This window comes from Salminus brasiliensis, chromosome 2, assembly GCF_030463535.1.
Source record: "Salminus brasiliensis chromosome 2, fSalBra1.hap2, whole genome shotgun sequence".
NCBI lineage: Eukaryota > Metazoa > Chordata > Actinopteri > Characiformes > Bryconidae > Salminus > Salminus brasiliensis.
The window spans coordinates 25781860-25796903 of record NC_132879.1 but is presented as its reverse complement, the minus strand read 5'-3'; the positions used below and the strand labels follow the sequence as shown (position 1 = coordinate 25796903).

General features: G+C 42.6%; 1 protein-coding gene across 2 annotated transcripts in view; it reads left to right on the top strand.

The window, feature by feature from the left end:
* The first annotated feature begins 6886 nt into the window (after positions 1-6886).
* mafb (MAF bZIP transcription factor b) overlaps positions 6887-15044 on the top strand; it is an 83267-nt gene continuing 75109 nt past the window's right edge. Inside the window, exons 1-2 of one of the 2 annotated variants that reach the window (XM_072671847.1) lie at positions 6887-8300; positions 8487-8529. In XM_072671847.1, the coding sequence (XP_072527948.1) occupies positions 7279-8300; positions 8487-8529 (1065 nt within the window). In that variant the 5' untranslated portion in view covers positions 6887-7278. Of the gene's footprint in view, positions 8301-8486; positions 8530-15044 lie in introns of those variants that run through there. The other variant, XM_072671846.1, reaches the window with a different exon arrangement.

Sequence of the window (15044 nt, the reverse complement as noted above, 5' to 3'; positions counted from 1 at the left end):
GCTATTTAAAAATGGGTGTAATTTCTATTTAATCAAATCCCTGCATAGCTGAAAGTGTATCTGCAACTGCTTATGGAGCTGCGAAGGGGGGTCTGCTAAACTGACCCAAAAGAAACTTCCAGTGTTGGCTACTTTTTGGTATTTTGCAGCTCATGTCCATGTAAACTCATAAAGGGTTAGATGCTTTGCTGAAACCTTGCATTAGTCTCTCAGACTCTCACATTTATGCCATTTGCTTGACGCTGTTATCCAGAGCAACTTCTGTTTGAATCATGTTACAGGTAGGGAGGAGAATGTAGACCACGTATTTGTCCAAGGACTCTTATTAGTGTAGCATGGTATACTTGTCCAGCTAGCTAAAATCCTAGTCTGCCACAGGAAGGGTGGTGTTGTTATCCACTATGCTAAAAAAATGTTATATCTAGGGGTGTAATGTTACAATTAGTTCACAGATCCAATTAATTGCCCATTCTCTATGTCACACTGTATTTGCATTGTAGTATCAAAGCTTTTGGCACCTCTACCCTGCTGAAAAAAAACAAACTCAAGACCAGCTTTTGCTGATCACTGGTTTCAAACTGTCAAAACTGGTCTTTGTTAGAAAAGTTAAGAAAAGCATGACCATGCTGGTAGACCAGCTTGGTCCAACTGGTTATGCTAGTCCTCCAGCGTGGCCATACTGGTTAACTAGTCCGATGAGATGAGGTTGGTCATGCTTGTAGACCGACAAACCTGAAATGAAATCGTTTTTGTTTCAGTCAGTCATTTTGAGTGTACCAAAGCTGTTTCTCTGCTTTTAGCTAGACAAAATTTGTGTGTGTGTTCGAGAGAGAGAGAGAGAGAGAGAGAGAGAGAGAGAGTGAGAGAGAGAGCATGTGCACACGTACATGTACGCTCTCTCTGTAACTCAGCAAGCGCTTTCCACACCTGCCAGATAACCTGAGGCTGTGTGCTCTTACAGCTCAGGCTTTTTGATTATATGAGTTTGAACTTGTACCAGGAGGGAAATTGATTCTGACTTTATTCTGCTCCTATTTTGAAATTTAAGACCATTTTTGGAGGGCATCAGATGACTTTCCTCCTTGCATGAACAGAATTGAGGATCATGCTGAATACTTTCACTAACTGCTGCAGATGGTGTGAGGGATTCGACTTGCTCCAGCCATGTACAGCGAGAGCAGGCAGCTCGGGTGCTGTTGAAGGCGAGAGTGCTGATTTAGGATCACCTCGTCGTCATGTTTATTAGGATATGAAATGAAAAAGCTGAGAGCAGATCAGAACTATTTCTCTGAGAGCTTCCACACAAGCTTAAATAGGACCGTGTGACACATAACCCCATACACTCCAGCATACTACGAAATATTACCTACAGACTTGCTTAGGTATCGTACATTAAAGTAATCGTACAAGGAGTATTTTGTCAATACAAACGTTTTTCATGACACTACCATATTACACTAAGGTGCTACAATATGTTCTTTGAGTGATGCTGTAGAACAACTGCCCTTTGGTTCCATAAAGAACCATTTTTGCAATGGAGATGTGTAAGAGGGAAGAACCTTTACATTGGCAGGGACCCACTTCTTAGAAACTTGTTATTCCCAACAGTGGGAAAGTGACGACTGACACATGCGCAACAAGCCGCAGCCTCTTGTTTTGAACTGCCACGATGCAATGTCAATGGGCAAACAACGCTCTTGCAGGAAAGCGCTGGGTACCCAGCTCTGATGCATCAGCTAGCATCACACTCGTCCCAGTCAGCATCACACTCACCTCCTGTAGAGAGCAAAGGCAACTGTGCTCTCTCAGGCTCTGGCTGCTGATGGCAGGCAGCATGAACCAGCATAGTGGCAGTGCTATAGTCAACTTGGACCACTCTGAGCCCTGTAATATTATTTAGTAGGAGAATTTTGAACATTATTTGCCATATAAACCTCATTTCACAACCAGTGCTGTTGCTAAATCAGTTCCTTAGAAACACGACAGCTTTTCTTACAGCTCTTGAACAAGTGATAACCTTCATGGCCAACTAAAAGAACATTCATAGCAGTTTTCCTTTGACGCTACTTCTGTTGTGTTTATCTAGCCTTGAAGAAATGAGATTTAGCTTTATGACATTTTATCCTGCACATTTGGGCCTTTGCACGAAGAGAATAAAACAATGAAAAAGATAACTCTGTATTCTCTGACTTTAAGGACAAGTAACAACAACAGCTGTAACAACTGTAATTTCCCTCCTGGGATCAATAAAGTATTTCCGATTCTGATTCAAATCTGAAATCAGGGATGGACCTTATGCAGAGTAAAGCTCCTATTCTGATAAGCGTTACAGCAGAGAGCATGCACATACACACGTGCACACACACCCATACACAATCTGGGTGTGACTGTAAGTCATTCGGCCCTCCTCTAGTCTTTGTGTAATAAATGGGTGAGTAGTAAAATCTTCACGGAGAGAGGGATGAGATGAGGGGTAAAACGAGAGCGAGAGAGAGAGAGAGAGAGAGAGAGAGAGAAAGAGAGAGAGAGAGAAACAGTGAAAGAGAGAGAGAGAGTGAGAGGTGGATATGTGAAGATGAATGCGTCTGCAGATGAAATGGGAGCGCATTAAAATCCAGATGGTGAAAGGAGAATATTAACTCTGAAATGAGGGAAGCCGACGCTCAATTACCACACTTTGTTTCCATGAAGTGGAAGCTTATTATCTTAATATGCATTTTTTTATTCCCTTCATAAAACATTGCACAGAAAGAAGCCCGTTAAACTGCCTTTATGTTCAACCTTGTAATAGCTTTTTATGCTCCTTTCATTCTATTACAAAGAGATACAACACTTAGTTAAAAAACCTTTGGAGAAACATTTCATTTTCTGTAGCCGATAATTAAATGTTGCTCAAATGAGTGCATTGAAATCATCTTGTTCATTTGGACTAAGCTCAGGATTTAATATACGGCATTAAATAGGGGTTCCAAGATGAATATTAAGCTAGCCACCCATTGGGATTGTATAATGAATGATTATGCTCATAATCCCAGTAATGGTGGATTTCTTTTCATTTAACAGCTTTATTAAAGTTCGATGGACCGGGTTTACACTGTACTCATCAATGATAATGGACTCAAAGACTGGATGTGGATGATCATAAAGGAAGCCTGTTCCGGTACCTGAACATCACCTACATTCTCCCATGGTCTCTGTTAAATCGAGGCAGCTGTGTTGCGTGTTCTAGAACAAGTCCTGTGTAAATAAATAAACAGACCGATGAATACACAAACAAACAGACAAACAAACAAACAAACAAACAATAATTATGGTCTTAATAAAAAAATCCTCTGCATTCAACTGAGATTAAACATCAACATACCTTTTCTATTCATCACATATAGCTACTGTGTCTGCAAATGTCATAATACCAAAACTGGGAAGACGAGCTCTGTTGACATCTGTGCAGTAGCTTTCTTGGTGGGGGAAAAAAGGGCTCTCAGTATGTCGGCAGGGCCATCGTTCATAACAATGGGAGAACACAGTAATGGATGCAATAATTAAAAGTGTATGGACTAACTGTAAATCATGTAATAGGCCTATAAGGTTAGTTATTTTTAAACAATATTCATCAATTATTCTCAGGGGGTTGATATGAGAGAGGTCATAAAATCTCACATTAACACAAGCCTTGCTAATGCGTCCACACAAACGCTGGAAGTTGGTGAAGATCTAGAGTACTGCATCTTTTACACACTGTCTCTCTCCCTTCTTTTAGTTTTGGACTTGAATAATCAGACTGATTTTGATCATTTGTGGTTATGTACATATGTGTGAAACTAGTAAACATGATAATCACAAAGTCTACCACAACAAAATTTATACAAAATAAAGGCTTGTCCTAGGACCATTAAGGAGACCTTATTTTAAGATGCAATAGCAATTATTACAACACATTTGCATGCCACAACTGACCAAGATGGTGTGTCTGATCTAAATTCTGTAAAGCCTTTTTGTTTAATCCTCTGGCCCCCTGAAATTCCTTCAAATAAACAATAGGTGATGTGGCCTTTCCTATAATGAAACCCCAGGAAGAGGATCTGAATGTACTGTGCACAACACTATTAACCATTTAACCATCGTTACGTGTGTGATATATTATGCCAGTGCTCTTCCCATTAACCTGTGAGAAGCACGACCCAATAAATTCAGCTTTATTGGAGGTAAATACTGAAGTGCTTCCGGCAGGAGTGCTCACATGCTGACCGCAGACAGCTGAATTATTGTCAGTGTAATGTCATACACAAACACAAAATAAGCTTAAAGCAGGCTGAGATACTATGATCACAATATTCTCAGCCCAGTCATATTATGGCCTCAAGAGATGGTTTAAGCACACCTTTAGAAATAAGCTTTAGGTTTACAGCATTTACTCTGTATTGCAGGATTATTTTTTATTGACATCCATAATGGTAATCAAAAGAATGAGGAACATGACGTGCATGATTCTCTAACCTTGTGGACAAGTATAACATTTCAGGGATGAACCTCATGTAGAAAAAAGCTTCTATTCTAATGAGCAGAGTGCACACACACACACGCACAAGAAAAATCAAGAGTGCGGCATGATAGGTTTATAATCTCAACCTGACTGGCCATAAGTAAACTGCTGTAACAGAATCAATCATCTAAGTGAATAGTTATCATTAAAACATCCAATTTCAGTAAGCGTAAGATGAACCTGCCCACAGCTCTACACCATTGTCTTTGTATTCCACTAAAACCACACACCCCTACGCCACACACCTACCAAATAAATACAACAACAAAGTCTGCATAATTAATTCAAATCAGATGAAAAATCACTCAGAGTGGACGTGATGTGAAATGTTCAGTTCTAAATGAACTTGAATAAAGTCTTTGAACAAAGACTTTGTCATTGTGGTGGTGATGGGAACCAGGCATCTGAAGCTATGTCACAAAACGTTATTGCATGAAATGGTTATGAATACCGTGCCTATTGTCTGAGACACTGTTTTACAGCAGTTTTTGAGAGGAATCGAGCCTAAAGCTTAATTCTGCTCATCAATTCATGGAGTAGAAGTGCACATAGAATACAGAATAGTGTGTACTGTTTCTGCAGGGAGGAGCATTCGAAATCAAAACCACCATTTATTTATTAATATCTCAAGTATGTCTTTTATTCCACTCTTTTAACTGAGTGTGATTTTGGTCCAGTACACATACAATCAGTTAAGTGCAGTTGAACATCTAGAATCACTGGAATAGTCTTCAATGTTGGGAAAACAGACCAAAGCTGCAGGTTATTAGATCGGGCCTAACGGTGGAGTTCTATACATTCTAAAAAGAACAGGTGGTGAAAAGGCACTTGAACTTGGTATAAAAAAAGGCCCTCGCTTCTGCTGCCAAAAGGTTTTCTATATATATTCATTATCTTCTGCCTCTCGTTATTCCTCTTGACGCTTGAGCTGTTATGCAGTCAGATGGGACATAAATTCAATATTTATTCAGGGCTCTTGAAAGGCCTCCAAAGGCTTTTGTTTGGTGATCTAATTAATGAAATAATATGTTTATTCTCTCCCAGTTTAGGTCCTCAAAAACAGTCACGGAGACCAAGAGAATATTTACTTCCATTTGGTGCTCTGGGAGTGTGGCTGTTTTTTATTCTGAGGCTGGCGGCTTTGTAGTTTGGGTGGCATTCCCACACTGGAGTGTGTCCTGAGAGAATACTCTGCTTTGCTGCCTCTGATCACACACACACACACACATATGCAGCCTCAGTGGAAACACGTGGCGTGTGTCGTTACAGAACACTTGGTTTTGTGCGCACTTGCTCGCTTTACGCTAAGCACTTCCATGGCAAAGAGGGCCAAACCCATGCCCTGCTGTCGTGATATTAAGAGCAAAGTCTGCTCCCCCGTTACTGTACATCATGCAACACGTGCATCTAATACTGGCTGTGTCTTCAGATCATGCAGAACGTCGCCTGTAACATCTGAGATCACTCTCTGCGCCTGAAGTGACCTAAAAAGAGGTTAGCATTTGCACTTGTGTGCGTCCAAATATTATTATTAATAATAACAGCATCTCAAAATTGCAACATGTAGAGATTTAGCTGAAAAGTTGAAGGCTAAACGGCCAAACTAAAGCAGACTTTGGGCCATTTTTATCCAGCTGCTGGTTGTGAATGCTCCGAAAGGTGGCACTGTTGTGTTTTCACACCGGGGCAGGACTGACATGCTGGAGCTCAGAGCACGATTTATTCGACAAAAACGACACAGTACCACATAGTCTCACCACCGAGCATTCGTTTGAATATTTTCTGAGCTTATATCTCCCTCTTAAAGGCGACACCTCTCGTCAAAGTGTTTCATTTAGACTCTGATTTCAGACATTTACGTTTTTCTGTCATTACGATACTAACACTTTTTTGGTGTATCGGCGAGTTAGCGGGTAGACCTGGAAGCGATGTTGTCCGTCACGTTAAGATCTCACAAAACAAGTGTGTTTCTTAGCCAAGAAAATTGTCATTCGACCATGAAATCTAGTCTAGACTATATGACGTTAACGTGGTGTTTCAGCCCACACATGCCTTCCTGCAACGGACCATCAAACAGTATAAAGGAGCTGCAAGCCAGGTTTCTTGAATGAGATCAGTAGTGTATCGTTAAACTGATGTTAAAGAGTTAAAAGCGCGAGCTCGGTTCTAAGTCCGGACAAACAGTTGAGGAAAAACTTTTGATTCTTCTCTAATATGTAAATTAGCTCTCAGATGGAGCGCTCCCATTGGCTGCGAGTCCCAGTCCAATTCCTATTTCAAACGTGACGTCAGGGCGGCTATAAAACTCAGCATTGCTTTTATACTCGTCTGCTGGGCGATCCTTTAAAAACTCCACTACACGCCCGGAGTGCTCTTTTTTTCTCCAGCAAAAGCAACAATTTGCCAGTCACATGCACGTTAACCTCCTCAGTTTTACGCAATTGTTGTAGAAAAAAAGAAAGCAAGAAAAAAGCGAAGCCATGAAGTGTTAAATGTTTCCTATTCAGACGCGCCGAGACCCGCGTGCTGAGAGAGGAGAGACGGGAGAGACGACAAAACACCCCAACCAGGCTGCTCGTTTATAACACAAATCCGCAGTCTTTTTTTTTTTTACCTCTTCCTCTCTCGGTTTTGAAGAATTAAATAAAGAAATCAAGCTGGCTCACACTGTCTCGAACCCGACCAGTCTGACAGCTGCTCTTCACCCCCTTTGGAGGACTGTCAACAGCAAAAGGATGGCATCAGAACTGGCAATGAGCAACTCCGACCTGCCCACCAGTCCCCTGGCCATGGAATATGTTAATGACTTCGATCTGATGAAGTTTGAAGTGAAAAAGGAGCCGGTGGAGCCCGATCGCAGCATCAGCCAGTGCAGCCGCCCAGTCGCCGGGGGATCCGTGTCTTCTACGCCGATGAGCACGCCTTGCAGCTCGGTTCCCCCTTCCCCCAGCTTCTCGGCGCCCAGCCCGGGCTCCGGGAGCGAGCAGAAGACGCACCTGGAGGACTTCTACTGGATGACGGGCTACCAGCAGCAGCTCAACCCGGAGGCGCTGGGCTTCAGCCCCGAGGACGCCGTAGAGGCGCTGATCAGCAGCAGCCACCAGCTGCAGACCTTCGACGGCTATGCCCGCGGGCAGCAGTTCGGCGGCGCGGCGGGACCCGGGGGCGCCGTGGCCGGCGAGGAGATGGGCTCGGCGGCCGCCGTCGTTTCCGCCGTGATCGCGGCCGCGGCGGCGCAGAACGGCGCGCCGCACCACCACCACCATCACCACCACCACCCCACGGGCCACCACCACCACCACCACCATCACCACAACGGCGCCACGGCGCCCGGCGTGCCCAGCGGCGGGGGCGGCGGAGGAGTCGGCGGCGGGGGCTCGGCGGGGAGCCTGCAGCACGCGCGCCTGGACGACCGCTTCTCCGACGAGCAGCTCGTGACTATGTCGGTGCGCGAGCTGAACCGGCAGCTGCGCGGCGTCAGCAAGGAGGAGGTGATCCGGCTGAAGCAGAAGCGCAGGACGCTGAAGAACCGCGGCTACGCGCAGTCGTGCCGCTTCAAGCGCGTGCAGCAACGGCACGTGCTGGAGGGCGAGAAGACGCAGCTGCTGCAGCAGGTGGAGCACCTCAAGCAGGAGATCTCCAGGCTGGTCCGGGAGAGGGACGCCTACAAGGAGAAGTACGAGAAGCTCGTCGGTAACGGCTTCCGAGAAAACGGCTCGAGCAGCGACAACAACCCTTCCTCTCCAGAGTTTTTCATGTGAGTTTTTTTGTTTGTTTGTGTTTTTTTGTTGCAGCACTTGTTTAGAAACGAGGGAAACGAGTCCAACACCGCAAGTTTTATGAGCTTTTTTTTTTTTTTTTTTTTTTTAATTTTTTTTTTAGATGTGAGATGTGAGAGGAGAGCCACATTTGACAAGAGACTTGCTTAGTTTTTTTTTTCAAGGTCCGGAGAATGGGGGTCAGCCTCAGGTTTTAGAATGATTTAATAGAGGAATCAAACTTCAGACCTTTTTCCTAAGTTTTCATCAACGACTCTCGTGTCATTTATGTTTTTTTTTTTTTTTCGTCCTTTCACCCCATAACGTGTGTGCTTTTCTGTCTGTCTGGGGGTTTACGAGCTTCGGCTTGACAGAGACGCGTTGACAAGGACCACTCTGCGCATGCGCGCCCGAAACTTTCCTCACGCATGCATCACATTTATATGAAAGCAGTTTTGAAAGAGTTACAAACGCTTAAAAATGGCAGAACGGGTTTATTTATGCCTTCTTAGCGAACGAGACATCACCACCTGCTCTTTCACATTCTCTTCCATTTTGTATGTCTTGTACAAATGTGTTAAATCGTGTAAATTATTAACGATAGATCCTATGTAACCGTTCCCACACGCTGGTCGTGCTGGTTGACAGGGTTTGTTTTCTTTGAATGAACTTTTCGGAGTTGTCTCCGGCTTTGCTTTCATTCTTCATCGTGTGGTCTGTCCACCACTTTTTTGGGACTCTGAACAAAAAAGTGACACCCATACCCCCCCCCACCTTCCTGTCAAGCTCCACACTTGTCTCCATGCTTGTCTTCAGTCATGTACCTGAGTTGGTGCAAGTTTCCATGCCGGATTGACTGTGTTGAAAACGGCTAAAAGACTGTATTTACGGCGAATGTTTGGTCTTCTTGTTCTCTGGTGTGAAGAAAGTCTTGCGTTGCTGGAAGTGTGTTCTTACACCCAGCTGTAATTTCACCCTGCGAGGCACCGGCTTTTGTTGTGTGTGAACTAGTTCTTCAGTGTGTTAAAATGGTCAAGGTACAGGTCTGAGCTCATGCTAAATGATCACTGTTCAGGTCTTGTAAATTTGACCTGGATTCAAGTTCACTGCATCAAAGCTGCTGTTTGTCTAGTTTATATCATTAATCAGAGAGATGCTGTCTAGCTACAAAAACACCTTCATTTAGGCATGCAGCTAATTAGCCCAGCGCTTTCACACATGTGTACCTTAGAGTGTACTGAAACATCACGGTCTCTTGAACTGCCTTTCACATTTACCCGCTGTAGACCACGCATATGGACAGATGAACACTGTTAATATTGAGGAAATTTACCGAAACCAGCTTATAAACTCCTCGCTAGTCAGGAGCCATTTTGTAGCCCTGTTGTGTTTTGGTGTTGATTCGTTTGGCAGCTACTGACTGGAGCCTTTTAAACCCCAACCTCGCCAAATATAGTTCCTCAATAAATTTCTAATTATAAAAACGGTTCTTCTGGTCTCTTATTCCTTCTCTGTCTATTTCTCTTGTTTTTATTATTATTCATTATAAACCACTTCCTGTGCCAATACGCAGCACATTGTAGACGATTTTAGCAGGCTAGGTAAAAGGCTTCAGAGAGTGACTTGTGAGGTAAACTTGTGAGGACAAAAATAAGGAAAATAACGAAGTCAAATATTATAGTGATTAGGCCTTAATTTTGTCCTTCTCATTTGAATGGAATAAATCGAGGTTGTTGGAGAAACTGACTTGTTGCCGCAGGACAGTTTAATGTTACTGAAATATATTAGTTTACAGGCTAATAGTAATATGCTAATGAGTGACGATGCATTCACTGTTTAAGATGTTCGTGACGTTCGGGAAGTTTAAATACCTCAAAAGCAAAAAAAATATATATATAATAATAATAAAAACTCATAATAAAATGTCACGTAAAATGTATTTTACCCCATGCAATCTAATTAAACATGTATTTTGAGGGTCAGGTCATTTTTAAATCAACAATAGGCCTTCTTCTAGAGGTTGTTCTCCAAAAAGCAGGGATGATCCTTTAGACGAGAACTAACGATGATTTAATCTTAAAACAGTAGTTTTGTCTAATGAGGAGTTTGAATAGCCAGGGCGTCTGAGCTCTTCTTATCTAAACACCCCGCTGCCCTTCGCTCTCCGCGGTTAATAATTCATTCTGAACCCCCATATAAACCTGTTGAGTGTCGCAGTTCATTCAGAACAAACATATAAAAGTTTTAATTCTGAAGACAATCCCCGAAATTTTAACAAAATGAGCTTGTAGATATTTTCGCGATGTTCCTCTAAAGAAGAGGATGAACCGAGCGTGAACAGTTTTAGAGAGATATTCCGAAATAAACCAAAACAACGTTTATTTTTTTTATTAAAAACAAACTGACAAACTTAAATATGTTTTTTTTTTTTTTATGTTTTTCTCATCGTATGAACGTGAATTAATCACAGTATATACAGGCTCGTAAAAATGAATTGTCGCTGTTTTTGGAGATTCGATTTTTCCATAACGCATTCAATCAAACGAACTACCGTCTTATTGCAATATAATCAACAACTCACATTGAATTCATTTATACACGTATTCGCATACAATACAGTGGCATATAATACTTCAACACTCTGAAATGATATTTCATTCAGCTCCATTTATTTTATTTGACAGCATTTATGAGTCAAAGACAGTGAAGCCCAAGTGCGTTTGCTATACACTGTAATACCTGTTTTTGCATTTGTGTTTTTTATTCAACGTTTCCCAAAGCTCTTCATGATTAGTCACTGTAAAAATAATCTTTAGAAGAATATTTAACTTTTTACCTGTTGTTGGATTGATCATGGTGAAATATTACTATATTTATAGCACAAACACTCACATCTCTCTCTCTCTCTCTCTCTCTCTCTCTCTCTCTGTCTCTGTCTCTGTCTCTCTCTCTCTCCATCTCTTTGATGGGTAAACAGAGTGTCTGCAGTAAAGGGTGAGTAGAAGTGTAGGACTAATCTGTGAAAGCTCTCTGTGCTGTGGGGATCAGCTCTCTGCTGCGTGTTTGGTGTGCGTTTGGGCGCAGTAGTCTCTACCCTGTGGAAAATGCAATGATTTCCTGTGTGATTAATAGCAGAGAAAAGACCTTGTTTTTGCTGCTTTAAAATGATGAATTATTGGCCATCTTCCACAGCTGGGCATAGACTGCCTTTGAGTAGGGCTTGTATGCTGTAATTTATGGGTTTTCCACCTGACGAGGTCAATATGCAGTGCTGTTTAATTACAGGAGTGTTGGATTGTAGGAGTGTAGCGTGCACATCTTCCTGGCTTTGTGTCGGTTGGGCACAACAGTTCAGCAGTGCTTGTGATCTTCTGGTTTTCAGGTTTGATGACATCATATTAATTACCATTTAATTATAGGGATTGACATGCATGCTCTGATGACTAAAACACTAGAAGTCAGGTGGGATTTCATGGCATGCAGGTGTTTATGCAGGTTACAGCACACTTATGGCACCTTTGGTATGTTGCAGCCGGGACTGTGATTTTATCATTTTAATCAAACCTTGTAATGTAAGGTAGTCTTCAGCAGAGAGGATGATTTGTGAAGGTGTAAGCTACACGATGTCCCCATCAATTCCATTATATTGTTTCAAATGCTACTAATATATTTATTTTCACTGTTATGCAAAAACCTTCTCAGTTTTGCCGTTTTGACATATTGCGAATCTAGCAGCGGTCCTTTACACTGTCTTAAAATGTCATGGTGACTTGAGCAATAGAAAAGCTCCAAAATGACTTGGAGTAGAATCTTTTTACATTGACTTCCATTAAAAGTTAAGGAGGTTTTTGCCTTCTCCTGGAAAGTTGCTGTATTGGTGATACCAGGGTATTGTGTGACAGTGACGATATGTGTTGATATGCATTTAAATGCAGTTGTAATTTTTTTTTAGTTTGAGCTCCAGACCCAGTGATGTAAATATAATATGTATTTATATACCAAGCATACATACCTACACACACACATGCACACCAACACAGGCTGGTTGCAAATTGCGTACACTCAGGATTGCATTCTGCTTAATTCAATCAGAAGTTAAATATTGACACCGTATGTGCCCTGATCATTGGCCACGGGGTAGCTGTGATTAGGTTAATACTGATAATATAGTTGTCTTCTGTCACCATATCGGTCTTTCGCATCAAAGGCCAACAATGAGAAATCACAGTTCCCCTCATGCATATTGGCATTTGAATCATCTACATGCATTAAGTTAAACGATATTATCTGTAATCATATCAGAGAGGGCCTCTGTTGGAATCAATGCTAGGGCGAAGAAGACTTTTTTTTTCCTTTCTCTCAATGAAGGAGACATTTAGACTGTGACTTAGATGTGTAAGGAAGGATTGCCATGATATAGAAAGCACTGGGCAGACAGTGTGTTCCAAGATTTTGAATGTAATGTTCTTCATCATGTCTTCCTCACCTTTGGTTGTTTTTTTTTTATCAGTGGCTATGACCATAGAGTGCAATTTCAGACAGTTTAGCTCTGGTCCTCTGCTTCTCCCACAGCCATTCTGGCCGTCTGTGTTCACTGTGCTGGATTACTCACAGCAGCCTGGCCAGTCAAGGGGACATTAGGGAGAGCGCTTCCATTCAGCGACTCTGAAACCCGAAAGACAATCTCTGCAGCCGGCAGTTCAGGCTCATCTGCATCTCTGCCACTAAACATTTCCATTTAAAGTGATTTAACGGGGGAGAGTTTATGTCCCCGCTGCGGTGTGTCCATCATCCGCCGACATGCCTGCTGCTCCCCACCCCCCTTCACCTCGACACAGCTCGCGCTCCGCAAAGCTGAGTTATAGGGCATTTATTTGAAAAGCTAATAATTTAACTTTTTCTCCCCCCAGCACGGGGCCTTCTGCAGTATTTCTAAAGATGTCGTGTTTATATCCTGAAGATGTGTGTTTCAGCCAGGACTGTGATTGCTTGAGGGAGCGGCTGGGGATGGTGAGGGGGTGCAAGACAAACTCCTGCGTATTATGTGTGTGTGAGCTTGTGCACTGTAGGAGTGTGTATTAGTATGTTGGTGTATTCTACCTGTGAGACTATGGCAAACTATGGTGTGTGATACTGGTGTGCTCAGAAAGAACTGAGCTGAACTACAGATAAATGTGATGATTGATTTATTGATCATAATTGCTTTGATAAACACAAAGATATAGCCAGATATTGTTCCTTTTGTATTTGATTGGACGGGATAAGCTTTCATAAAGGTGGAAAATAGACTAAGCTAAATGTGCAGCTTTGGAATGAATGAATTTAGGAATTATGTCAATTCTGTAGTATGTGGTGGACAATAGCAGTACATACGTATGTGTGTGTGTATGTGTATGCATTTTTGTGTATATGTGAATGTTTGTGCATGTGTAACATTTGTAGTGCAAAAGCTGGCCTAGCGCCCAGTCTGTGTTATACCTGCATCTCAATGAAGCCGGCAAGGTGATTTACTGGCAAGGTATCTTAGCAGCATTCATAGTCTCTCTGGCTCTCTCTCTCTTTTCTCCTCTCTCTCTGTCTGTCCCTCTCTTGCCCCGTCTTCTCCTTAGCCAGCCAGTCAAAGAGACATTGATCTCTCAGCCAAGCAAGGTGACCCCACAGTACAACACTTCCAGGGTCTTTCTTTTCTTCTCTCCTCCTCGCCTCTCTTTCTTCTTTCTGGGAGCTTGACCCGTGCGAGTGATGTCACGCCCTGTGGCCCAGAGCAGAGCAGTGAGGAGAATGTGTAAACCTGACCCAGCTCAGAGCCCCTCTCCTATCACTAGCACGCTCTCACTCGCACTAAATGGTGAACCTGCTCTGTGCAGTTGTTGTTTCTGAATGCATGGCTTAGTAAAATATCTAAAGAGCTGGGCACACCAAGCAGACGAAGCGGTTTGTGGAATTCGTAGGAGTCAGAAAATGTTAGTGACAGCAGCCAGTTCTGCGCGGCAAGAAGAGCAGGCGCTGCAGAGCCAACCAGCAATCGTTTGTGTCATTCTGAGCTAAATTTCTCTCCCGTGGCCTTGTTTACTGTCATAATAGCTCTGCGTGTTCCTCACACACAGGACGCGGTGGAAATATTCACTGCATAATGAAGGCGTCTAACAAGTCGTTCAGCCTGAGCACTGCTTGTCTTTGACCGGTGAGAATTCTTACCGAATTGAAACAGTGCCAGATCATCTCGCCAGAGCAGATTGGCTTAAGTTGGTCCAGGCCTTAGTAGAATTTTGTGTTCTGTGTTCAGATTTCAGCTGATGGCAAACAGCTCATCAGAAATTACACACATTCACAAACACGTATAACTTAACATTAGCGTTGAATCTAAAACACTGGTGTCAGGTCAGCGTAAAAGGGCACGCTGTCCCAACACTGTGAGCTCAGAGTGTGAAGTCAGAGGTTACTAATGCTGGACTACTGCAGTAGAGTGGAATTTGGGTGGGATGGGTGTTGGCTTCTTTCTTTCTAGATGTTCTAGATGTCTAGATGTTGAACAATCAGATAGGCCTGATTGTGAAGTGTTAATAGATATCTGTAAGTCTAAATAGGTTTCAGAAGACATTTAGGCACTTCATCAGGTGTTCTTGTTTTATTCATTTACCTTGAATTGTTTTGTTGTATTTGGTTCTATCTATCTATCTATCTATCTATCTATCTATCTATCTATCTATCTATCTATCTATCTATCTATCTATCTATCTATC